Source organism: Myotis myotis, unplaced genomic scaffold (assembly GCF_014108235.1).
Source record: "Myotis myotis isolate mMyoMyo1 unplaced genomic scaffold, mMyoMyo1.p scaffold_m19_p_4, whole genome shotgun sequence".
Taxonomy (NCBI): Eukaryota; Metazoa; Chordata; class Mammalia; order Chiroptera; family Vespertilionidae; genus Myotis; species Myotis myotis.
Genome location: NW_023416346.1, coordinates 4,554,125 through 4,580,749, shown reverse-complemented (window position 1 = coordinate 4,580,749; position 26,625 = coordinate 4,554,125). Strand labels below are relative to the sequence as shown.

At 38.3% G+C, this 26,625-nt stretch overlaps 1 protein-coding gene across 28 annotated transcripts in view; it reads right to left on the bottom strand.

The window, feature by feature from the left end:
- KDM6A (lysine demethylase 6A) overlaps positions 1 to 26,625 on the bottom strand; it is a 178,381-nt gene that overhangs the window by 92,865 nt on the left and 58,891 nt on the right. For 26 of the 28 annotated variants that reach the window (XM_036304825.1, XM_036304819.1, XM_036304815.1 and 23 more), the window contains exons 3-4: positions 24,521 to 24,629; positions 16,123 to 16,172 (exon numbers count right to left, since the gene is read on the bottom strand). In XM_036304825.1, coding sequence (XP_036160718.1) covers positions 16,123 to 16,172; positions 24,521 to 24,629 — 159 coding nt within the window. Of the gene's footprint in view, positions 1 to 16,122; positions 16,173 to 18,656; positions 18,870 to 24,520; positions 24,630 to 26,625 lie in introns of those variants that run through there. The other 2 variants (XM_036304841.1, XM_036304843.1) reach the window with 2 other exon arrangements.

Genomic DNA, 26,625 nt, shown 5'->3' with positions numbered 1-26,625 from the left:
TGTCAAGGGAACCGCAGGCGGGACTTAAAATTTAATAAATCTAGGAGCTTTTTTCATAGCAACATAAATTTATATTAAGTGAATTATTTTAAGCAAATGATGTTATAAATATCCAAATGACCCTTGGCAGAAAAATGGTTCCCCACCCCTGACATAGCAGATACCCAAAAGTTTAGTAAAGTGAATCACTTTACATTCACAGTATTTAAGCTCAGTTATTAAGCTCAGTTCCCTAAGTGACACAGAATTAGTATGTGGCATAGTCCCTACTAACTTGAAGCTTATACATTGTGGCAAGGAGTTAAGTTTCATTTTTCCACTAATAGTTAACAATGTAATTCAAACCTTTATTGAGCCCCTAATATGAGCAATAGCAGAGTTTTCAGCACTGGGAAGACAATAGTGAACAAAATAGGGAAAGATCCCTATCACCAATGAATTTACAATCTAATGACAAAAGATTATGAAATTAATTGCATAGTAATATATTCCCAGCTACAACCAACCACATGATCTCACTTTTATGCTGAATCTAATGAACAAAATAAACTGACAGACAATGAATCAACTGACTGTGGAATCTCAAGAGGGAAGGGGTGGAGAATTAACCAAAAAATTTATATGCATACATGCATAACCCATGGACACAGACAATACTGTGGTGAAGTCCTGGGGAGGGGGCAAGAGGTCAATGGAAGAGGTCAATGAGGGGGGACACATCTGTAATACTTTCAACATAAAGACCAAAAAAATAAAAAAACCAGCTCGTTCTTCACACAAAAAAAGATAGATGACTTTACTAATAAATTCTGCATAATTTTTAAGGAAGAAATAATACCAATCCTACACATACAACAGAGAAAACAGCAATTCCCAACTCACTTTATGAGGCCAAAATTATCCTGATGCAAAAATCATGTCACATGAAGAAAATGACGAAGTAGCATCACTTACGGACAAAAGTTCAAAAATCCTTAACAAAATATTACACTAAAGCCAGCAACATAACACTAAAAGGGGTTTATAAAAAAAAATGTCTGAAGAACCAGGCAATGTAATTAAGCATGTTACACGTTCTTAAAAATCCATAGGATCTCAATAGATGAAGAATAATAAAATTTGACAAATTCAATATATTCATTATAAATGGGTGGTGGGAAAGAACCTCTAAGTAAAACCAATAACAGAAGAGAACTTCTTCAATATAAATCTGCAAAAACCTTACAGCTAACATCATATTCAATTGTGAAAACTGAATGTTTTCCCCCCAAAGATAAGGAACAACAAAAGAATATTCCTTTATATGCAACACTGTACCAAAGTTCCTTGTTAATCCAACAAGGCAACAAAAAAATTAAAGTGTATCTACAGATTAGAAAAGAAAAATTAAAAGTGCCTTTAACTGCAGACAGCATGATGAAGTACATAGAAAATCCAAAGAAATCTAGAGCAAAGCTACTAGAACTAGTAATTAGCTTATCAAAATAGAAGGCTGCTAAGTAAGTGTACAATAATCTACTGTGTTCCAGTAAAATAGCAACAAACAATGAAAATAAACTTTACAATGCCTCCAATCACAACATCAAAAAAGTAAAATAACAGAAATAAACTTTAAAACGTGTAATGAAAACTATCAAACATTGCTGAAGGAAATTAAAGACCTAAATAAATGGTGAGATATACCATTAGTAAATGCATTATTATTGAAATAATGTAATACTTTCAACAATAAAGATTTAATTTAGCCCTAGCCGGTTTGGCTCAGTGGATAGAGCGTCGGTCTGCGGACTGAAGGGTCCCAGGTTCGATTCCGGTCAAGGGCATGTACCTTGGTTGCGGGCACATCCCCAGTAGGGGGTGTGCAAGAGGCAGCTGATTGATGTTTCTCTCTCATCAATGTTTCTAACTCTCTAACCTTCTCCCTTCCTCTCTGTAAAAAGATCAATAAAATATATTTAAAAAAAAAAAAAAAAAAGATTTAATTTAAAAAAGAAAGTAGAAATTCTTCCCATATTGATTTATGCAAATAATGTGGTGCCAATCAAAACCCTAGCAGGATAATTTGACAAACGGCTTTTAAACTTTATGTGGAAGGCAAAACAAACAAACAAAAACCACACAATTTGAAAAAGAACACAGAGAACTTACAGTGCTTGATTTCAAGACTACAGCAACAAAACAGGGTGACAGTGGCTTAAAAACAGATACAGATAACTGGAACATAACAGAGGATCTAGAAATGCACACAAAATTAAATGGCCAATTGATTTTTATCAAAGAGCAAATGATAACTCAATTTTGAAAGGATTGTCTTTCCAACAAATGATGATGGAACAGGGTTATCAATTTGACCGAGGGAGATACAGAGGGAGCCCACACATTGATGATTATCTCACATCATGAACAACTTGACAACTTGAAGTGTACAATAAACCCAAACATAATAATTGTGACTATAGAAATTCTAGGGGGAAAAAGCTGAGGAAACTTCATAATGTTGGGATAGGCAAAGATTTCTTAACAGAACACAAAATCAGAGGCTATAAAAGGAAAAAAACTGATTAAATGAACTTCATCAAAATTATGTAACAGCCACTCTTCAAAAGGTACAATTAAGAAAACAAAAGGGCAAGCCACAGACTGGGAGAAATTTTTAAAACATATACCCGATAAAGAGCTTTTATCCAGAGTATGTAAAGAGCCTATACAACTCAATTAATGAGACAAAAAAGAAGGTAAAAATGAGCAAAAGACATGAATAGGTAGTTAAGAAAAGAAAGACTACAAAAGGCCAATAGCACATACAAGATGCTCAACATCACTATCTTCAGGGAAATGCAAATAAAAAGAAAATGAAAAACCATCACTTAATTACTAGAATGGCTAAAGTTAAAAAAACTGACAATACCAAGTACTAGTAGAGATGCAGAACAACTGGAAATCTCATTCATTGCTAATTGAAATCTAAACCACTGCAGCCACTTTGGAAAACAGTTTGGCATTTAAACCTACAACTGCAATATTGTGACCACTGTAATTAGGTAGATATTAATTTAATAACAGGAAAGAAGCAAAGGGAAGGTCAGGCATTATAAGCATGGCCATCTGGGCAGCTTCACCAGGAAGCTGCAATTGCACACACCTCAGGGAACCACCAGTCCATCCCCTGCAGATCACTGAGGGAAAGGACTGGACAAAGGAGAAGATGGGCGCATGAGCAGTGAGTCAGGATGATACAGGGAAGATACTTGCCTGTCAGTCTAATCAAAAACAAAGATAATTAGCTAGAAGGTGTGAAGCCACTGCAAGCTCATGAAATTTGAAAATACATAATTCCCAGACAAAGGAGTTCTCTCTCTTATTCCTCTGGCTTTGCTCCTGCTTCCCTGTGTTCCCTCCATAGTCATGTGGACCATGTGGACCCCACAGGCCATGGACTGCAGCTGGGAACACAAGCTACGCTAGCCTGGTGCTGGACTGGACTGTGCAGATACGGAGTGGAAACTCTGGGCCACGGCTTTCATTCTGGCCCTGCTAACGACAACATGGGACATTTTCCTTGGCGGGACAGAGGGAGATGGGGCCTTGGAAACCCAGGAATTTAATTCCACACAAATAAGTATCATTCATTCTCTCATGAAAGCCTCAGAAAATTCCTTTTCTTGTGACATCCCAAGAAGCTCACTTGAACTGGTAACAGGTAGGGATGCGGAGGACAATATGACCCAGGATTTCCAAATCCTAGGTGTATATACCAAGAAAAACAAAAACCTATGCCCTCACAAAGACAATAATGTTCACAGTACTTCATTCATATTTGACCAAAAAGTGGACACAACCCAAATATCTATCATAAAAGAAAAAATTAAATGTGATATAAGTATTGTATACTACTTAACAATAAAAGAAACACAATATTAATACATACAATATGAATGAATCTCAAAAATGGCAAGATGAATGAAAAATATCCATAACAAAAGAATACATGTCGTTTGAATCAAGTTGGGTGACATTCAGGAAAAGCCAAAATTAGAGAGAGAGAGAGAGAAAGCAGATAACTAACTGGTTGCCTGAGATCAGGGGTCAAAAGTGGGAATCAACTGTACAGGGGCACAAGGGAACACTGAGTGATGGAAATGTTCTATATCTTAATTGTGGTAATGGTTACACAACCCCATACATTTGCCGAAATGCAGTAAATTTGTACACTTAAACTATTGTAAATTATAGCTCAAAAAAGCCAGAGGAAAGAAAATCCTGATATTTTTGTGGGCTAAAGTTAATTAGAGTGTATATTTGGAAAAACAAGCCATTAAAGGACAGCCAGAGAAACTGTTAAAAAAAAAAAAAAAAGAACAATAGGGAAATGGTACCCTAGCACTACCACATATTAAAACATATAAAACCTCTGTAAGTAAAGTAGCATATAAATTAATGAACAGGACTAAGGAAATAGGCCAGAAAATCCAAATACAAAACTGCATATAAAAATTTAGTATATAATTAAGGCAACATCTCAAATTAGTGGAAGAAAAGATAGATTTTTTTAAACAATATACTGTGTTGGCCTAATTCCTCACACTATACATCTCAAACTGATCACAGATTTAAATTAAAAATGAAAAGCATTGAAATACTAAATTTAAAAAGTGGGTGAATTTCTCTAACACCTATGAGTGAGAAAAAAGCTGGATTATGATTCAAAATGCAGATGCAACTTAAGAAAAGACTGACAAATTTGACTACAAAGAAAAAAATTTCTGCATGGGCAAAAACAAACACACAAAAAGCAAAGTAAGACAAATGACAAATAGCTGTGATTTATATCACAGGAAAAAAAATATAACTCGTACATAAAATATGGCCATATAAAACATACAAAGAAAACAATGGCCCAATAGAAAAATGAGCAACAGAAATATTTCAAAGAAAAAGAACTACAAAATAGTCTTCAAACTTCAATTTAAAAACAAGCTCGAGAGGAGTTAAGAAGATGGCGGCGGTATAGGCAGACGCGTCCCAGGTCGTGTCCCTGAGCAAATGGAGTGAGCAGCTGAAACTAGTAACATCCACCCCGAATTGGCGAAATTCCTCAGCTGGCGAGACGGTTTGCAGCCGGGAAGAGCAGAACTCCCCTGGAAAGGTAAAAAAAACCCAGGGATTTGGGCAGGAAAGTTTGCCAGACCTCTGAGCCCAGAGAGTCGGAGGGAGACCGCGTGGCAGACAGCCGCGTCCCTTGGGACAGGCACAGCCCCTAACAGGGGAAAGGAGAACCGCGGGATTCCTGGCGCCGCCGGGGGAATTGAGAGCTCGGTCTGTGATCACGGAGGACTGAGCCTAAAGGGGGCAGCCTGAGGAGCTGATCAGACCATGCAGTCCCGGTAAGAGAAGAAGCTTACAGAAACCAAGCCTTCCCCGTTTCCGCGGCCGGCGTTTGTTTGTTTGTTTTCACTGAACCCTGTTCATGGGACATTTCGGATACAGACACTCACCTGTGCTGAAGAGAGGGAGAGTGTGCGGAGGAGTGGAATCTGGGGAGAGACTGAGGAGAGAAGGGGGACAGGGAGAGGTGGCAGCGAATTGAGTGCTGAGACACCCCTGAGCCCAGGGCTGAGGCAGCCATTCTTTCCGGAGAGTGAGACTCCTCCCCCCAGCCCCCAGGCAAGGAGCACAGCCACACCCAGATTCCACCCTGTAGGAGATCAAGGATTAAAATAACCTGATCAGTCCCTGGGAGTTAACAGGGTCTGGCCTATAGAGGGATTTTCAATCCCAGCAACAACACAGCACTGGTAACTCTTACGCAGCCAGCTCTGGGCAGTGAACTTCCACTGGACAGAGAGGCCCTATAGCCTCAGAGGCCAACCCCAGAACACTGCCACCCAGAGGCTGACCCACAAACTGACTCTTTGCTAAACACAAAATAAGGCAGTCTGGGAAACAAATGCGACTTGCTTTAAAATAAGGACTGTGGTTTACAACACAGAGGAACAGTGTATCCCAGGGAAACTCAACACTCTCCTGAATACCTGGCAGGTCTAAGGCGAGCCACACTGAAGAATAGAAGAACCGAAGGACCTTCACTACTGCAATATTTTTTTTTTCTTTTTTCACCTTTTAACTAAGAAACCAATTTTTTTTTTTTTTTTTTTTTTTTTTTTTCTTTTCTTCTTCTTTTTTTTCTTTTTTTTTTCTTCTTTTTTCCATCACCTGATTTTACCCTTTTAATTACTACCTTCTTATTTTTAACCAGTATTATTACTGCTACCATTTTACCATTTTTTTTTTAAAGTGCCATTTTATTTTCTCTTTATTTTATCTTGGGATTAGTGTTCTCCATTCTATTTTCATCGTTATATTATTGGTTGTTTCTAGTTTGCATTCATCTCCAGGGAGCTGTTGCTGGAATTTGTTGGGATTAATGGCTGTTCTATAGGAGTATTCTCCTCATATAAAAAAGTCTCTTCCCCTCTTCCACTTCATTCTCTCTTTTCGCTCTTTATTTTTCTTTTCTTTTCTTTTCTCGCTTTTATTTTCCCCCCTCCTTTTTCCCAATTTCATTTTTGCACTCCTTTTTTTGGTCCCTAATTTTCTTTTCTTTTTTCTCTTCTCTCTTTTTCTCTTCCTTCTTCCTTATCCCCTAATTCTCTTAATTCAGGTGGTCACCTTTATTTGGGGTTATTCATATCGTGAATATATTTGTGTATAGTGCCTGGTACGTGGTGCCTTGTTGTGTTGTATTTTGTGCCTTTAAATCAACGCAGCAGATCCAAGCAACAGCAACCTCCTGAGCACCACACCCTCTGCTGAGGAACAGCAGCTGTACGTGAAACCTTGCCCCACCAGCCAGAAGAGCCACCACAGCTGTGAACAGCACCCACCAGAGGAGCTGCTGCCAACTGAAGAGCAGCTGCTACCGCAACCGCCCGAAGAGCAACCACAAACCAAGGAGTCACTGCCACCAAGGGAGCAGCCACTGAACGACTCAACGTCTAGATATGTCAGCGAGATCAAACATGGGTAGACAAAGAAACCCCCAAAGGAAAGAGAAGGAGGACTCTCCAGAAAAGCAGCTAAGTAATACAGAGGCATGCAACATGACAGAAAAAGAATTCAGAATAAGGGTCCTAGAGTGCATAAACCGGATGGAGGAAAAAATCGACAACCTCTGCAAGAAGCAAGAAGAAACAGATGAAAAAATCGATAACATATGGAAGAAGCTAGAAGAAACAGATGAAAAAATCAACAACTTAAGTAAGACCCAAGAAGAAATGAAGAGTGATATAGCTGCAATGAAAAACTCCATTGAAAGTATCAACAGTAGACTAGGATAAGCAGAGGACCGAATTAGTGAATTAGAAGACAAGGAAGCAAAACACACCCAAAATGTACTGCAATTGGAGAAAAAAATGAAAAGACAGGAGGAGAGCCTAAGGGAGCTTTGGGACAACATGAAACGAAACAACATACGAATAATAGGGGTACCAGAACAACAGAAGGATGAACAAGGATTAGAAAACCTATTAGAAGAAATAATATCAGAAAACTTCCCTGAGGTGGGGAAGAAAAAAGTCACACAAGCCCAGAGAGTCCCAAACAAGGTGAACCCGAAAAGACCCACACCAAGACACATCATAATTACCATGGCAAATGATCAGGACAAAGAGAGAATCTTACAGGCTGCAAGAGAGAGACGGAAAGTTACATACAAGGGATCTCCCATTAGATTGTCAAATGATTTCTCAACAGAAACACATCAGGCCAGAAAAGAATGGACGGAAATTTACAAAGTGATGCAAAGCAAAGGACTGAATCCAAGAATACTCTATCCAGCAAGGCTATCATTCAAACTTGAAGGGGAAATAAGAAGCTTCACAGACAAAAAAAGGCTAAGGGAGTTTATCACCACCAAGCCAGCAATGCAAGGAATGCTAAAGGGACTGGTATAAAAATAAGAAATAAAAAGCTCAGAAAGAAAACAGCCACACAAAAACAGAAATGCCTACAAACAAGTACCTTTCAATAATAATTTTAAACGTAAACGGACTAAATGCTCCAAACAAAAGACATCAAGTGGCTGAATGGATAAAAAAACATGACCCATACATCTGCTGTCTACAAGAAACCCACCTCATTAGAAGGGACTCACACAGACTGAAAGTGAAAGGATGGAAAAATATCTTTCAGGCAAATGGAAAGGAAAAGAAAGCTGGGGTAGCAATACTTATATCGGACAAAATAGACCTCAAAGTGAAGGCCATAACAAGAGATAAGGAAGGCCACTTCATAATACTAAAGGGATCAATACAACAAGAAGATATAACCCTGGTAAACATATATGCACCCAATGCAGGAGCACCCAAATTCATAAAAAAAACTCCTGGAAGATATCAAAGGAGAGATCGACAACAATGCAATCATTGTAGGGGACTTTAATACACCACTGACAGCACTGGATAAGTCTTCTAGACAAATAATCAGCAAAGATACAGCAATCCTAAATGACTCACTAGATCAGATGGACTTAATAGACAACTTCAGAACACTTCACCCCAAAGCCAGGGAATATACATTCTACTCAAATGCTCATAAGACATATTCAAAAATAGACCATATATTGGGGCACAAGCAAAGTATCCCCAAATTCAAGAAAATTGAAATCATAAAAAGCGTCTTCGCAGACCACGATGGCATAATATTAGAAGTAAACTACAATAAAAACAACCCAAAATACTCAAACACCTGGAAGCTGAATAGCATGCTATTAAATATTGATTGGGTTACCAATGAAATCAAAGAAGAAATTCGAAACATCCTGGAAACTAATGACAATGAAAACACAACAATCCAAAACCTATGGGACACAATGAAAGCAGTCCTGAGAGGGAAGTTTATAGCTCTACAGGCCTATCTCAAAAAACAAGAAAAAATGGTAGTAAATCATCTAACTCTACAACTCAAAGAATTAGAAAGAGAGCAACAAGAAAACCCCAGAGTGAGCAGAAGGAAGGAGATAATAAAGATTAGAGCAGAAATAAATGACATAGAGACCAAAAAAACAATACAGAAAATCAATGAAACCAAGAGCTGGTTCTTTGAAAGAATAAACAAGATTGACAAACCTCTAGCCAGACTCACCAAGAAGCAAAGAGAGAGGACCCAAATAAACAAAATCAGAAACGATAGAGGCGAAATAACAACAGACCCCACAGAAATACAAATGATTGTTAAAAAATACTATGGAGAGCTCTACTCCAACAAACTAGACAACCTGGAGGAAATGGACAAATTCCTAGAAAAATACAACATTCCAAAACTCAATCAGGAAGAATCTAAAAATCTCAACAGGCCAATAACTATGGAAGAAATTGAAACAGTCATCAAAAAGCTTCCAGCAAACAAAAGCCCAGGACCAGACGGCTTCACAGGGGAGTTTTACCAAACATTCAAGGAAGAACTGAAACCTATCCTCCTCAGACTACTACAAAAAATTCAAGAGGAAGGAACACTTCCAAGCTCATTCTATGAAGCCAGCATCACCCTAATACCAAAACCAGGTAAAGACAACACAATGAAAGAGAATTACAGGCCAATATCCCTCATGAACATAGATGCCAAAATCCTCAACAAAATCTTAGCAAATCGGATCCAGCAGTACATCAGAAAGATCATACACCATGACCAAGTAGGATTTATCCCAGGGATGCAAGGATGGTACAATATCCGCAAATCAATAAACGTGATACATCACATAAACAAATTGAAAGAAAAAAACCACATGGTCATATCAATTGATGCAGAAAAAGCATTTGACAAAATTCAACACCCATTTTTGATAAAAGCTCTTAGCAAGGTGGGAGTAGAAGGATCATACCTCAACATAATAAAAGCCATATATGACAGGCCCACAGCCAACATCATACTCAATGGACAAAAACTAACACCATTTCCCCTAAGAACAGGAACAAGACAGGGATGCCCCCTCTCACCACTCCTGTTCAACATAGTACTGGAAGTGTTAGCCATTGCAATTCGGCAAGAAGAAGAAATAAAAGGCATCCAAATTGGAAAAGAGGAAGTAAAACTGTCCTTATTTGCAGACGACATGATATTATACATACAAAACCCTAGAGACTCCATCAAAAAGCTACTGGACTTAATACATGAATTTGGCAATGTAGCAGGATACAAAATTAACCCCAAGAAATCCGAGGCATTTCTATACACCAATAGTGAACTTTCAGAAAGAGAGATTATAAAAACAATCCCGTTTACCATCGCACCAAAAAAATTAAGCTACCTAGGAATAAACTTAACTAAAGAGGTAAAAGACCTCTACTCAGAAAACTACAGGACGTTGAAAAAAGATATAGAGGAAGACATAAACAGATGGAAGAACATACCGTGTTCATGGATTGGTAGAATCAACATCATTAAAATGTCCATACTACCCAAAGCAATCTATAAATTCAACGCACTTCCCATTAAAATACCAACGGCATACTTCAGAGATATAAAACGAACTCTCCAAAAATTCATCTGGAATAAAAAAAGACCCCGAATAGCTGCAGCAATCCTGAAAAAGACCAAAGTAGGTGGGATCTCAATACCAGATATCAAGATGTATTACAAAGCCACTGTTCTCAAAACTGCCTGGTACTGGCACAAGAATAGGCATATAGATCAATGGAATAGAATAGAGAGCCCAGAAATCGGCCCGAACCAATATGCTCAATTAATATTTGACAAAGGAGGCAAGAACATACAATGGAGCCAAGATAGTCTCTTCAATAAATGGTGTTGGGAAAATTGGACAGATATATGCAATAAAATGAAACTAGACCACCAACTTACACCACACACAAAAATAAACTCAAAATGGATAAAGGACTTAAATGTACGACAGGAAACCATAAAAATTCTAGAAGAATCCAAAGGCAACAGAATCTCAGACATATGCCGAAGCAATTTCTTCACTGATACAGCTCCTAGGGCACTTGAAACGAAAGAGAAAATGAACAAATGGGACTACATCAAAATAAAAAGCTTCTGCACAGCAAAAGAAACCATCAACAAAACAACGAGAAAACCCACTGTGTGGGAAAACATATTTGCCAATGTCATATCTGATAAGGGCCTAATCTCCAAAATTTATAGGGAACTCATACAACTTAACAAAAGGAAGACAAACAATCCAATCAAAAAATGGGCAAAGGACCTAAATAGACACCTTTCAAAAGAGGACATTCAGAAAGCCAAGAGACATATGAAAACATGCTCAAAGTCACTAATCATCCGAGAGATGCAAATCAAAACAACAATGAGGTACCATCTCACACCTGTCAGACTGGCTATCATCAACAAATCAACAAACGACAAGTGCTGGAGAGGACGTGGAGAAAAAGGAACACTTGTGCACTGCTGGTGGGAATGCAGACTGGTGCAGCCACTATGGAAGACAGTATGGAGTTTCCTTAAAAAACTGAAAATGGAACTCCCATTTGACCCTGTGATCCCACTCCTAGGAATATATCCCAAGAAACCAGAAACACCAATCAGAAAGGATATATGCACCCCTATGTTCATAGCAGCACAATTCACCATAGCTAAGATCTGGAAACAGCCTAAGTGCCCATCAGTAGATGAATGGATTAGAAAACTGTGGTACATCTACACGATGGAATACTATGCTGCTCTAAAAAGGAAGGAACTCTTACCATTTGCAACGTCATGGATGGAACTGGAGAGCATTATGCTAAGTGAAATAAGCCAGTCAATGAAGGAAAAATACCACATGATCTCACTCATTCATGGATAACAGAGACCATTATAAACTTTTGAACAATAATAGATACAGAGGCAGAGCTGCCTCAAACAGATTTTCAAACTGCAGCAGGAAGGCCGGGGAGGGTTGCGGGGCAGGAGGTAGGGGGGTAAGAGATCAACTAAAGGACTTGTATGCATGCATATAAGCATAACCAGTGGACATAAGACATTGGGGGATAGGGGAGGCTAGGGGACTGTCTAGGGCGGGGGGATAAAATGGACACATATGTAATACCCTTTGTAATACTTTAAGCAATAAAAAAAAAAAAGAAAAAACAAAAAACAAAACAAAATAAACAAACAAACAAAAAAAAAAAACCAAACACAAAAACAACTAAGAAAATACAAATTTAAACAATAAGACACCATTTCTGACCTATCAGATTGGCATAAAGCCCACTGACATAAACTTTCCAGGTTAAGAACAAAGGGAAATAAATATTCCCAAAGGAGTGGTATTTAACAATTAAGCTTTCACCTAGCAATCCCACTTACGAAGAACTCTATACCAAAGAGTCTTTTTTTTTTAATATATTTTTTATTGATTAAGATATTACATATGTGTCCTTGTCCCCACGTTACCCTCTTCCCCCCCCCCCCCCGCTCATGCCCTCACCCCCCGTTGTCCATGTCCATTGATTAGGCCTATATGCTTGCATATAAGTCCTTTGGTTGATCTTTCCCCCTTACCCCCACCCTCCCCTACCTTCCCTCCAAGTCCCGACAGTCCAATCAATGCCTCTCCGTCTCTGGATCAGTCCTTGTTCATCAGCTTATGTTGTTCATTATATTCCACAAATGAGTGAGATCATGTGGTATTTATCCGCTCTCCAGTTCCATCCATGCTGTGGCAAATGGTAAGAGTTCCTTTTTCTTCTTCCTCTTCTTAAAGAATACCTTTCAGCATTTCATATAATGCTGGTTTGGTAGTGATGAACTCCTTTAGCTTTTTCTTATCCGTGAAGCTCTTTATCTGACCTTCTATTCTGAATGATAGCTTTGCTGGATAAAGTAATCTTGGTTGCAGGTTCTTGCTATTCATCACTTTGAATATTTCTTGCCAGTCTCTTCTGGCCTGCATGGTTTCTGTTGAGAAATCAGCTGACAGTCGTATGGGTACTCCCTTGTAGGTAACTGACTGTCTTTCTCTTGCTGCTTTTAAGATTCTCTCTTTATCTTTTGCTCTTGGCATTTTAATTATGATGTGTCTTGGTGTGGTCCTCCTTGGATTCCTTTTGTTTGGGGTTCTCTGCGCTTCCTGGACTTGTAAGTCCATTTCTTTCACCAGGTAGGGGAAGTTTTCTGTCATTATTTCTTCAAAAAGGTTTTCAACATCTTGCCCACTCTCTCCTTCTGGTACCCCTATAATTCTGATGTTGGTACGCTTGAAGTTGTCCCAGAGGTTCCTTACACTATCTTCATATTTTTGGAATCTCTTTTCTTTTTTCTTTTTCGGTTGGGTATTTTTTGTTTCTTTGTATTTCAAATCTTTGACTTGATTCTTGGGATCCTCTTGTCTGCTGCTGGATCTCTGTAAATTATTCTACATCATCCAGAACAACAGGAAGGCTGGCTGAGTGTAAATTCTACAACTAGAAGGAAAGAAAAGCACGCTGAGAGCCAGAGGCGCTGCGGAGGTGAAGTGCAGAGGTAAGGCGGCTCGCGCGCGCGAGGAAAGGGGGTGGCGCCTGAGGACGCGGCTGTCTTCTTGAATCACAAACTCCCGACTGCTCTGAACTCCGGTTCCGGGAAGTCTCTGGGACCCAGGACTCATATGGGGAGAGGCTGGTCTGTCGGGCAGCGGGCGAACTTGAGGGCGGCTTTCCCTCAGAGGTGCTTGCAGCCGTTACCGGGACACTGAGGCGCGCGACTCCGGGCGGAGAATCGGCCACAGCTGCTTTCTCTGCCCTTTGACTCCCTGAGACCCCGCCCCACCCAGGCTGCGGCAGAGGCTTTTGCATGTGAATGTACCTAACTGCAGCCGAACCAGGCAGACCCGGAACTTCCAAGAGAAGGCCCAAGGCCCCGCAGCGGCTTGCATTGCTTCACAGCTGAGCCTCTTCGTGGCTCCTGCTGTGTGGCCTCAGGCAGAGGCTGAATTAGCACCTCCTTAGATCCAGGAGCCACTGTACCCAGTGGTCAGAGGGGGGCTATCCAGACTGCAACTCCTCAGATCCATAAGGGTCACACTCAGGGAGCAGACTCAGTGAGTACCAAAGCCCCACTGAAGCAAGTCTTGCCCCAGAAGGGTGTCTTCAGCACAGAAGTTCTCCCACTTTAGACACAGCTGATTCTCACAGCCAATTGGCCTGGAGGTCAATTCCTCCCAGTGATTCTACAACAACCAAGGCACCAAGAGTGCACCAAGAGTGTCCACCCCAGGTAACTGGGGAGGCTGAGCTACTGGGCCCTACAGGACACCTGGCGCACAGGGCCACTCTATCAACACAGGGAAGCTGCCAAAATGCGGAGACAAAGAAACAGGTCACAAATGGCAGAAATGGAGGAAAGCAAACGATTGGATATAGAGTTCAAGGCCACGTTTATAAGGTTTTTCAAGAATTTTATGGAAACCGCCGATAAATTTAATGAATCCCTCAATAAGTATAGTGAGACCATGGAGGACATGAAAAAGGACCAACTAGAAATTAAGCATACACTGACTGAAATAAAGAATAATTTACCAAAGAGTCTTTATACCAAAGAATTGCTAACAACATCATGAGAAGACACTTTTACTACTTATTGCGGTGCCATCTGTAAAGGACAATACTGAAGCAACAGGTTGAATAATCTATAATAAATCATCATGACCTTGAGGTAGGCAAAGATTTCCTAGGTACAATACCAAAAACATAAGTAATAAAAGAAAACGTTGCAAAATTGGATGTTATCAAAATTAAACATTTTTGCAGTTCTAAATATACTATCAAGAATAAAACAAGTTGCCCTAGCTAGTTTGGTTCAGTTGGATAGAGCTTCATCCTGTGGACTGAAGGTTCCCAGGTACGTTTCTGGTCAAGGGCACATGCCCAGGTTGTGGGCTTGATCCCCAGTAGGGGACATGCAGGAGGCAGCCAATCAATGAGTCCCTCTCACCATTGATGTTTCTATCTCTCTCCCTTCTCCCTTCCTCTCTGAAATCAATAAAGATATTTTTTAAAAAAATTAAAAAAATAAAGCAAGCTATACAAGCCATCAAATATACCATCAAGAAGTAACTATAAAAGCCACAGACTTAAGAAAAATTCAAATTACATATCCAATAAGTGATTCACTGTAACAGGAATGTACCATAAAGAACTCTTACAATGCATTAATTTTTTAAAATTGATTTAAGAGGGAGAAAGAAAGAGAACCATTGATATGTTGTGCCACTTATTTATACACTCATACAATGCACTAATTTTTAAAAAAACAAATTTAAAAATAGGCAAAAGGTTTATACAGGCACTTAACCAAAGAATATATATAAATAGCTAATGTGTTCATTAAAAGATATTCAACATTATCAGTCATTAGGAAAATGCAAATGAAAAATGTAATAAGATACTAGTTCACATCTTCTAGGATGGCTACACTAAAAAACTGAACAGCCCGTCCAGTGTGCTCAGTGGTTGAGCATCACCCTAGGAACAAGGACGTCAGGGCATATGCCCAGGTGTGCAGGAGGCAGCCAATGGCTGATTCTCTCTTATCATTGATGTTTCTCTCTCTCTCTCCCTCTCCCTTCGTCTCCAAAATCAATAAAAAAATATATATTTTAAAAAAAACTGAAAAATTACAAGTGTTCACAAGGATATGAAGAAATTGGAACAATTGCTGGTGAAACTATAAAGTGGTACGGTACTCTAGAAAACAGTTTCTAATAGGCCGGTAAGGGCACATGCCCAGGTTGTGTGCTCAATTCCCACAGGGGGTGTGCAAGATGCAGCAGCCGATCAATGTTTCTCACAACGATGTTTCTGTTTCTCTCTCTCTCTCTCTCTCTCTCTCTCTCTCTCTCTCTCTCTCTCTGAAATCAATAAAAACATATTTTTAAATTATAAATTCTCATGCTTACGGTCATCTTTGCCAAAAGATTGTGTCAGAGTAATCTAATTCTTTTAATAAAATACAAAGTGATTCATACAAAAGAGCAAAAAGAACACTCATTTTTCCTTTTCCAATCCCTCTCCCTAAAAGTAATATTTAAAAGAAATTAACAAAATTACTTAAACAAAATAAAAGAGCCCCCCCCCCCCAAAAAAAAAAAAAACACACAGAGAAATAGGCATGGAAATGTGCACTAACCTTCCAGTAGTCAGATTGTAAACTGTAGTACCTCTGGTATGCAGATAATGCTGAAAGGAGAAAGGTAAGTATGAGTCACAATTATGTCCTATTTCAAAATCAATAATACAAGAAACATTATAACAAACTTCCCACCAAACCCACCACCCAGCAGAGTTAAAATGAAATAATTTAGAAAATTTAGAAATCTACGCCCCCCCCCACCCCACACCCACCCCCACACACACACACACACACATTGTCAAATATATGGAGTTCAAGGTTGTAAAACCATGGTCACATGTCAGACCTATACATGAACAGAATCTAGGCTACCTCTTCCATCAACTTGACCTTCCACAGAGGCCAAATCTAGTAAGAGAATTAAGATTTCCCAACGCTACTCCAGAATATGCTAGGTTATTTGTTTTCACAAGGGATCTTTAACTTACAAGAATGACTAAGAGCTCAAAAACCTCAAATGGCAAAAGAGCTATTTTGTCTGTGAAGCTTCCTTTCATACAATCAATAAGAAATCCACCTCAGAATTATCTTACTCCAACTCAATTCCAAAATAGGATATCCTATACCCTTAAATCTACCTCAAGGTAATAAAGGGCTCAGAAAAAAATTAAAGTAGTTCCTATCAATTTAAGAACTTGGTGAGGAGGAGGTTAAAAGACAAACAAAAAGTTATATATACATATTAGAATTGGCGGAGAGATCACTTTTTAAAAAACTGATGAGCAATAAATAAGTCATGGGGATGTAATGTACAACATAACTATATTTGAAAGTTGCTAAGAAAGTAAATCTTAAATGTTCTCATCGCAAGAAAAAAAATTTTGTAAATATGTATGGTGATGGATGTTAGCTATATTTTCTGTGATCATTTCCCAATATATACAAATACCAAATGCTATACACCTGAAACTAATATTATATTTCAATTATACCTCAATTTTTAAAAATGACTCAAATTTTCAAATAAGATTTTCAAAGAGTATAATAGCAGAAAATGGAAATAAGTATGTTCTAAAACTCCATTTCTAATGTTTTCATAGTCTATCAGTCAAGCGCCTAAATACATATGAAAAACATAGAGAACTTTCTGAATATATTCAAATTAGAGAAGCATTAGCCAAAACATAACATATCTGAATAAGTAACTTATTTGAATAATGTTCATCTTTTTGGCATAAAGATGTCAACCAATCTCTCTCTCTCTCTCTCTCTCTCTCTCTCTCTCTCTCAATTTAAAAAAACAAACATGTCATGGGATAAAGATTAAAAAAGGGGGGGCGGGGCGTACGGTATAACTGAAGAATAAAAAGAAAAATCCAAAGCCATACTACAGCTCGTTTGGAATTAAACAAAATAGAGATCTATAGAAACAGAGTGAGGAAATAAAAAGGGATAAGGATTTAGTAGGTGACAGAGACTTGAACATGCTTGGAAATATTATGGCTCTAAGTTAAGATTGTCAAAAGAAGAGAAAGAAAGCATGCCTAGTGACAAGTCCATACAGACAGCACAAGGAAGAAAAGAAGCCACACTGTAGGTCAGTGATGGTGAACCTTTTGAGCTTGGCGTGTCATCATTTTGAAAAACCCTAACTTAACTCTGGTGCCGTGTCACATATAGAAATTTTTTGATCTTTGCCACCATAGTAAAACAAAGACTTATATTTTTGATATTTATTTTATATATTTAAATGCCATTTAACAAAGAAAAATCAACCAAAAAAATGAGTTCGCGTGTCACCTCTGACATGCGTGTCATAGGTTCACCATCACTGCTGTAGGTTAAGGGTGATAGCTTTGCCAGAAAAAGGGAGCCTTCTTCACAGTTAGATGCACTATAAATGTAATAAAGAAAAGGCTTTAAAATTCAATCTATACTCCTATATTATATATTAGACCATACATTTACTTCAGGCAGAACTCAGCATTTCTCTTTTCATCCCTAGCCCAATGTGTAACACTATAGGCAAGTTAGCTGCTAGTGGTTGAGTCTATGGGTATGGAAGGGAAGGAAAGGAAAGAACACAAAATCTGTCAGTTGCACTGACTGCCATCTTTAGGTCAGAACAGGTTGTGGTTGCCTAAGGTTATTAAGTCAGTAGATTTCTTTGTTTTTCTCTGGCTGAACTGAAAAACTGTATTTATACCTTGGGATAAATGCTATCTCAGAGAGCTTATATTAACTGTTTCATTGTATATAAATGACTGATGTGCCTAGCTCTCTAGTCAGCTTTCTACCTTTTCAAATCTATGTCTAAAGCACACCTTCCGTTATATATATAGCATTTATATTAATATATATTAACATTTGAAAAAAAACCCTGGACAGCATCTACCACAACAGACCTTTGATCCCATGTTCAGATTATAGAGAGGAGCAAACAGGAAATTAGGAAAGTTTACTCCTGTGTCAGTATTTTCACTGAGGTCTTCAAGTCAAACTAATACATCTACTGAAATCTAAGATTTAATACTTCTCTGTCATTATTAAAATAACATACGCAAGGTCTTTGTATCTCACATTTGGCTTACCACAAGAGACACCAAGTAGGTGTCTTCTTTGTGTTCCTTCAATATGTTCTGCCACCAGCTCCCTGGTTCTTGAAGCTACTGTAACGTTTGCTTGTTGACTGGACACAGGCTTCTACCAACCTCGGTATGGTCATTATTGTGCTTACTTGCAGTTATTTCTCAATTATATTTTCTAACTCTAGGCCACGAGTAGACTGAAGAAAATTGGTGGTTCTCAAATTGTAAAGAAAGTGAATGAAGGTATTAGTGGTTAAAAAAAAATACATTTATGAAGTTATATGGAAAAATAGGGTGCAATAACTGTGAATGCAATGAAAACATGAAACAATCACCTTAAACTGCATCAGTTTTCAGAGATACACAATATTCATTCTGTGGATATTATGTCAGTATACGCCAATGTTCTGGATTTTTATATCATTTTTATTTCAAAAGTCAATTTGTATTGTATCGCAAACATATATGCTATACAAACTAATTCCCAATAACTATCTGAAAGAAGCTTTAAACAAAGAGCAGATTCTTAAAAGAATCACAACCTTTACTTCCAACAGCCATAGCAATAAGTGAACCATGCAAAAATCAAAAAATTGATAATTCTTAAAGAAACCAAAGTCAAAGTTATTGAAAAAATATGTGCTTTCTGTTTTTATACTATATCTATATCTATATCTATATCTATATCTATGTCTATATCTATATCTATATCTATATCTATCTATCTCAAGATGGAGTATTGTCATTCCAATCAAAAAAGAGAGAGCGCGCCAATTCTGACTTGACTTCCCCACATTAACAACGCTTGGAATGTAAGTAACTTGTCCTAGCCAATTGTAACTAAAACAATGAAAACCTATTTTGCCCAAAAGTGACAGACAATGCAACAAATGACCAATTACTTGAGGAAGGAAAATCTATCACTGGCTGGAATTTCAGGAAAAGCTTCTAGCTCACCACAAACCAGGAAGAAACTATTTTTAAACAAACCAGAAAGAATCTATTTTTTTAGTTTTTCATACTAATATCAGCAATAATTATTATATCTCCTTCAACTAATTTTTTTTTAACTTCCAAAACTCTTACTTATCCATCCCCTAGTCCAGGGGTGGGCAACCCCTGGCACGCGTGCCAAACATGGCACGCCAATAACTTTTGCTGGCACGCGAAACCCTCTCTTATCATCTTCCATTTACAATTTTTTTCTTAATATCGACTTTTTTATTTTTCAGATAAATTCAGTGTAGGTGCATCTTAGATAAATAATTTTACATAACAAGTTATCTTAAAGACCATAGACATGGACTGACGAGAGAGGGGAAGAGCAATTTCTATGCCTCTGCCTTAACTCTCCCTGCCTTCCTAGATCCGACCAGTGTTTTGGTTTCATCCACATACGCTTGTGAATCTTTGTTCTCAAGTGATGAATTTTGTTAAATCTCGTAATAGGAGTAGCCTGACGGATGGAAGTAGTAGCTCGTGCATATCTCTGAAGGTCACGAAATAGAAACCTGATGTCAAATCTCTGTCATCAGTGATGCAGCAACCAAAGTCCCACTGATAATATCAAACGGAGTCAGAAAGTTTTCTGTTGGACTGTCAGTGTACATGTATACATTAAAAAATAAATGTATTTTTCATCATCATATACTGTGTTTTTGTCGCTCGAATGAATTTTATTTCTTCAAGGTTCTTCACATACATACACCTTGAGAGTTATCAAGTAGGCGTAACATGTTCTCAAAAAATTAGGGTTGGCACACAGAAGAATTTTAAGTCAGAGATTTTGCTGGTTTTGGCATGCACTCACAAAAAGGTTGCCCACCCTTGCCCTAGTCTCTTACCTCGTGGTTTCTATTTTTTTGTGATTTTGCTGTATACGCTGAGGTAATCTGCTACTTGATTTTCTAAGTAACTAACTTAGTGATTACCCTCTCATATAATGTGCCACACATATTTACTTGATATTTACATATAATTCTATTAATTACACTGCTCCAAGGCTCCAACACATATATTCACAAGGGGATTATATATGCTTGCCTTTCAGCCCAGGGTTCGCTGCTTCTCGAGTTGTTCTCCAACCCAAAGAAGAGAAATCACTGCACCATCTCCATGGCTGAAGGCAGTTTAACAGCTCCATCAGCTGTTTGGTTCAGCTGAGGTCAATGGGTTAGCTTTGAGGTTAGGAGTGAGGCGGTATGATAAGACAATGAAAAACCACTCAAATCCCACTTGAAGAAAGGACTGTTGGGAATCCTACATGCACACAGCCTCTAGCAGTGAAATGCCTTAGCTGCAGAGAGCTTCCTTGCTGAAGTCACAGTCCTTCCCAGGCTGGCCCACATTCATTATCGAATGGATGGAAGATAAAGACCTAGTCATCTATTCTAGCTCCAGAGCTCCCGATGGAGTAGGCCAAGGCTGTCACGGAAGTTATCTCCCTCTGTCCAATCTTAGTTCCATCCCCACCTTCCACAGGTGTTGATCCTAAAGGCATTCCTTACTAAACATCCTGTATGTAAACTCCCTTTAGAGCAGTGGTTCTCAACCTTCCTAATGCCGCAACCCTTTAATACAGTTCCTCATGTTGTGGTGACCCCCAATTTTATTGTTACAAATTGAACATAATTAAAGCATAGTGATTCATCACAAAAACAATATGTAATTAGATATGTGTTTTCCGATGGTCTTAGGCGATCCCTGTGAAAGGGTCGTTCGACCCCCAAAGGGATCGCGACCCATAGATTGAGAACCACTGCTCTAGAGGAATCCAACCTAGATCAATTACTTTTTCAGGATAAATTCCTAGAAGCCAAATGACCTGATTAAGTGATAGCAATGTTTTTAGACTATACACATTATCAACAAGAAAGGTTAAAATTTTACAAAGCCTTTTTTCCTTCTGCTTCAAATTCATCTAAAATGACAGAAAAAATATTTTAATGAATAAATCTATAACAGGAATGATAATCAAAGTATACCATCTGCAGATCAGAAAATTTTTAGGAATTCCTATAAGACAGGAAGCAGATGGGACCAGAATGACAAAGAAGAAGAGAAAAACCACAATCCAAAAGTGTGAACAAAAAAGAGTAGCATTCTACCATTTTTTAGTATAAAAATAGAATCAGTTTTTCACAAGGAATTCCAAACTCAGAAAATTTCACACAACAATGACGACTCAGGACAATAAAGAACTATCTTCACAATAACAGGGCCAATTAAGTCCCCCACATACATATACCTGAGCAGTTTATTCACATGTTCACTGCAAGTCTTATGTATACTCCCCAAAAAGTTATGCTATATAATCTGTTCTCTAAAAATACATGTTTTTTTGGCTGGGGTTGGAGGTTTTCATTTTGTCCTGGTGCCAAAGAGAGAAAAGTGAAGCAGCCTGAGGTAACAAATGTTTCCAATCAATTGGTAGTGGTGGTGGTAGGGTGTGTGAGGGCTACTAGTTTCGGACTTACAGGAAGACAGTGAAGAGAATGGATAGAAATAATTCAATAATTGGTATTTTTAAAGGAATTTTTTAAGTGGGAATGTGGTCAATAGAACTTCAAGGATTATTAAAAAAACACACAACAAATCACATCTAGGAAATACAAGCCATCAGCTAGAAATACTTAAAATGCATACCTCTGCATCTATCCTCTCATTCCTCTTCTTCCTATAACAAAGGATCAACCTACTGATGACCTATAAATGGCCAGTTCATCTACACAACGGTAAGTGGGTCTAAGAGCACATCTTTTCAAAGACTTAAATCCTTAGGTTATCTTTCTGTTTTCCCATTTTATTAGATTATTTCCTCCAGCTAGTCTGCCAATATAGTCCAGTTGACACATGCCCCCTACCTCACCTTCCAAAAAAGAAAAAAGCACCTTCCAAAACAAGTATTTTTGTATTCTTCATTACTTTCACAGCCAAACATGTTATAAATGGAAAATGTAGCTAAATTCATAAACTAATAGTTTTCAAAGCCAATACAGCCCTAACTGGTTTGGCTCAGTGGCTAGAGCGTCGGCCTGTGGACTGAAGAGTCCCAGGTTCGATTCTGGTCAAGGGCGTGTACCTTGGTTGCTGGCACATCCCCAGTAGGGGGTGTGCAGGAGGCAGCTGATCGATGTTTCTCTCTCATCGATGTTTCTAACTCTCTCTCCCTCTCCTTTCCTCTCCAAAATCATTAAAAATATTTTTTTAAAAAGCTAATACATATTTTAATGATCTATAAGCAGCAAGGATATAAGGCCCACATGCAAACCTAATTTTCAAGTTTGGGTCTCTATTTATGTGCTCTCAAATTACTGTGCTGTACAAAAAAAACAAAAACAAAGGTGCAGCATTAAAAAATTAGATTGCACAGATACCTATTATGTTTCTTTTGTGTAATGGTTTCCTTTAAATAACTTATTAATTTAATTAAAATAAAAACATCTAATAGAGTATTAAATAATTATTGTCTGTTATCCTGAAGTCAACTTGCTAAATACCAGTTTCACATAACAATCCCAAAACGTCTAAGCTGTAGCCTCCTCCCCTCATTTAGATTAGAAGACAGAAGCCCTGGGATGTATATATAATCTGCTGATGGTAGTGCAGCTAATGGTAAACAATAGAGATGAGCTGCTATAAATAAACAAACAAACAAAAAACAAAAAGCAAGCAAGCATGCCTAACTCCAAAATCCATAGATTACACCTGTCTCAAACTAAAATTGCATTTTCATTAGGAAAGTGTTCACTTGACTTAACACAAAAGTGGCATAATAAAACATCAATACTAAATGCCAGCAATCCTTCACTCTAGCCCTATAATTACCTACCAGTTGTTCTGCCCACTAAACACATATGTGGAAACAAGCATAATAAATCCAACCACTCTACATTAAGATGTTTACTACGATCAAAGGTTAAAATGTTTTTGCTTATAAAGATGCAGTTTTTGCTATAGATTTACCTTTGGTATTGAGGGAGATAATATTTGGGGGTGCTTTCAACTTCCTAAGTGAGTAATGGTTGGGGGATCAGCAGTTTAGTAAAATAAAAAGGACACTTCTTCAGGGACTACCTCCAGTTATTTAACTCACTTTAATTCTTATAGGAAAAAAAATTTCAAATGAATAAAAATCTTGTTTTAACCAATGCTCATGCTCATATCTGATCATCTCTCTGTGTTATTTACCTTTACAATAAATAACATGGCTACATATCACATTTTTGTTCAAATATTGTCTAGCTCAGTGGTTCTCAACCTCTGGCCCTTTAAATACAGTTCCTCACGTGGTGACCCAACCATAAAATTATTTTCGTTGCTACTTCATAACTGTAATGTCGCTACTGTGATGAATCGTCATGTAAATATCTGATATGCAGGATGGTCTTAGGTGACCCCTGTGAAAGGGTCGTCCGACCGCCAAAGGGGTTGAGACCCACAGGTTGAGAACCGCTGGTCTAGCTAAAATGGAAGTTTTATAGCCAGGATAAAAAAAAAAGAAATGCTGAGTTTGTGTTATTTTTCTAAAGTGTCCACCAATGGCTCACTTTCTACTATGATACAACCTTTGATGGGCAGGAATTTTTCATAAGGTAGAACAAAACGGTAGTGCACATGTAGGTGGCTATAAGTTTAACTGAATATAGATAATTTACATAGAGTTACATGAATTCTTCACATTTCCATCTATCCTGCTTTTTTCTTTCCTTTTTTTTTTTTTTTTTTCCTCGTTTAGGATGTTCATAAGCTTACAATTTCTTAGAAGTAAAACTGGTAGTACCCTTGATAAAGATAGGGTACAAACTATCACAATTATTTTAAACACATATATAAATCAAACAGTAATTAACAAGGGGAAAAATTACCTTTTGGATAATCTTCCAATAAGAGGTTGAAGTGACCTAATTGACAAAAGAAATCAGACTCCACTTTTCCTTCAGCTTTTAAGATTAGAGATTCGTAGCAGCGAACAGCCTAGAAATAAAAAATACAAACATTTAAGAAAAAGACAAAACCCTAAAATGCATTTCCTTCCTGACATAATGCACACATCTTCCATTTAATTATCCAAGAAATCAATATATTTATTTCACTTCTACCCCAGACATACTCAATGTAGCATTCTTTATTTTATTTTATTTTAAAAAGGGGGAAGGAGAAAGAAACATTGAAGTGAGAGAGGTTCCTCGATCAGCTGCCTCCCATACACACCCGGACCAGGGAACAAACCCACGACCCTCCGGTGCACAAGAGGCACATGGCCAGGGTGAATGCAGCACTCTTTAGAATACCTAAGTGTTTATTAAAAGAGCCACTAGTTATTACATAAGAGTTTTTCCTATCTATAAAATGAAGATGCTTGCCAAATAAGATAATGTAGGAGCACTCTGATAATTTTATTCATAAGCTATAAATCTAAATTATTACTATGGTCTCTGTTGATATAAATAAGTAATATCCATCTTTCCAACAAATAGAAAGAACTTTATTAAGTTATGTGACAATTCATAGAATCGCCAGAGTAATATTAATAACTTCCATTTATACTTAACAGCTACTTTTTGCCATAACCTCTACCAGTTTAAACTGCCATAAATTGCCTTTCAACTGTCTCCTCATGATATACATCAAACCCACCAATTCTCATTCTATTCCTAATCCTTCCCCGCACTATTATACATGCATTTGCATTCATTCTCACTGTTCCTTCCCTGAAGAAAAACAAAAAAACAAGAAACAATATTTTAAGCTTATCTTAAAAAAAAAAAAATCCAAGGGACTGCATGAGAAGATGAACAATGGAAAGAAGATAATTCTGGACTCTGACATATTCCAGTTATCATTAGCTACAGAAGAGCCTGGGGAACTTAGCCTCTCTTTTTTGTGTATTAATAACATTCAAAGGGCTGGCAAAAGGAATAAAATTAGAAAACTTTAGGGGCTTCCAGTCAAGATGGTGGGGTAAGTAAATGTAGTACTTGCATCCTACCACCACCACATCAAAATTACAAATAAACTATAGAACTATCATTCAGAACCTGAAATCCAGCTGAACAGAAGACATCCTAAAACTAAGGATATATAGAAGAACCCACATCCAGACTGGTAGGAGGGATGGAGATGCGGAACTGGCCGGTCCCACACCCACATGTGGCGGATAAAAATCAAGAGGGATATCTCAGCTGCAGAGGTTCACCCTAAGAAATGAGGGGTCCCAGACCCAAACTAGGCCCCTGAGCCCAGGGTTCCAATGCCAGGAAGAGAAGTCCCCACAACTCTGGCTGTAAAAACCAGCTGGGATTGTGATTGTGTGAGACAAGAAGGAAGGATCTTAATGGGCCGGCCATGGACTTACACGGACTCACGCCCTCTGAGCTACATTGCTAGGGCAGCAGCTCGAAGGGTACCAGGAACTGTCTGGCATCAAGGCGAGGTCTGGGATGGTGGTTTTCTCTCAAAAAGAAGTGCTAGCAGAGGCCACTGTTCCTTTTCTGAGCCCTTCTCACACAAAGCCAATAGCCGGGAGCCATATCTGAGTCTCCATCAATCTGGCTAACACTGTTCACCCTGTCTTGTGATTCCATGAGACCCCCATCCCATCCAACTTGCAGGCCCACCCAAGCTGTTTCCAGTGGCTTTTCCATACCAATGGCCTATCTTGGCTCAGGCTACAGACTTTTCCTAAAATCTCTCAAACAAGCAGCATCTGCCCTTGGCCTCGGCATGCCCCATATGTCTAAGTGTCCCAGGCCTGAAATGCCCAGGTTGGGTGACTAGGGAGGTTGTGCCACTGGACCCTACAGGAAACCTACTACAATTTTGGCCACTCAACGAAGACTGAGAGACATAGCAACTCTAATACACAGAAACAAACACTAGGATGCTGCCAAAATGAGGAGACAAAGAAACATGTCACAAATGAAAGAACAGAACAAAACTCCAAAAAAGAACTAAACAAAATGGAGACAAG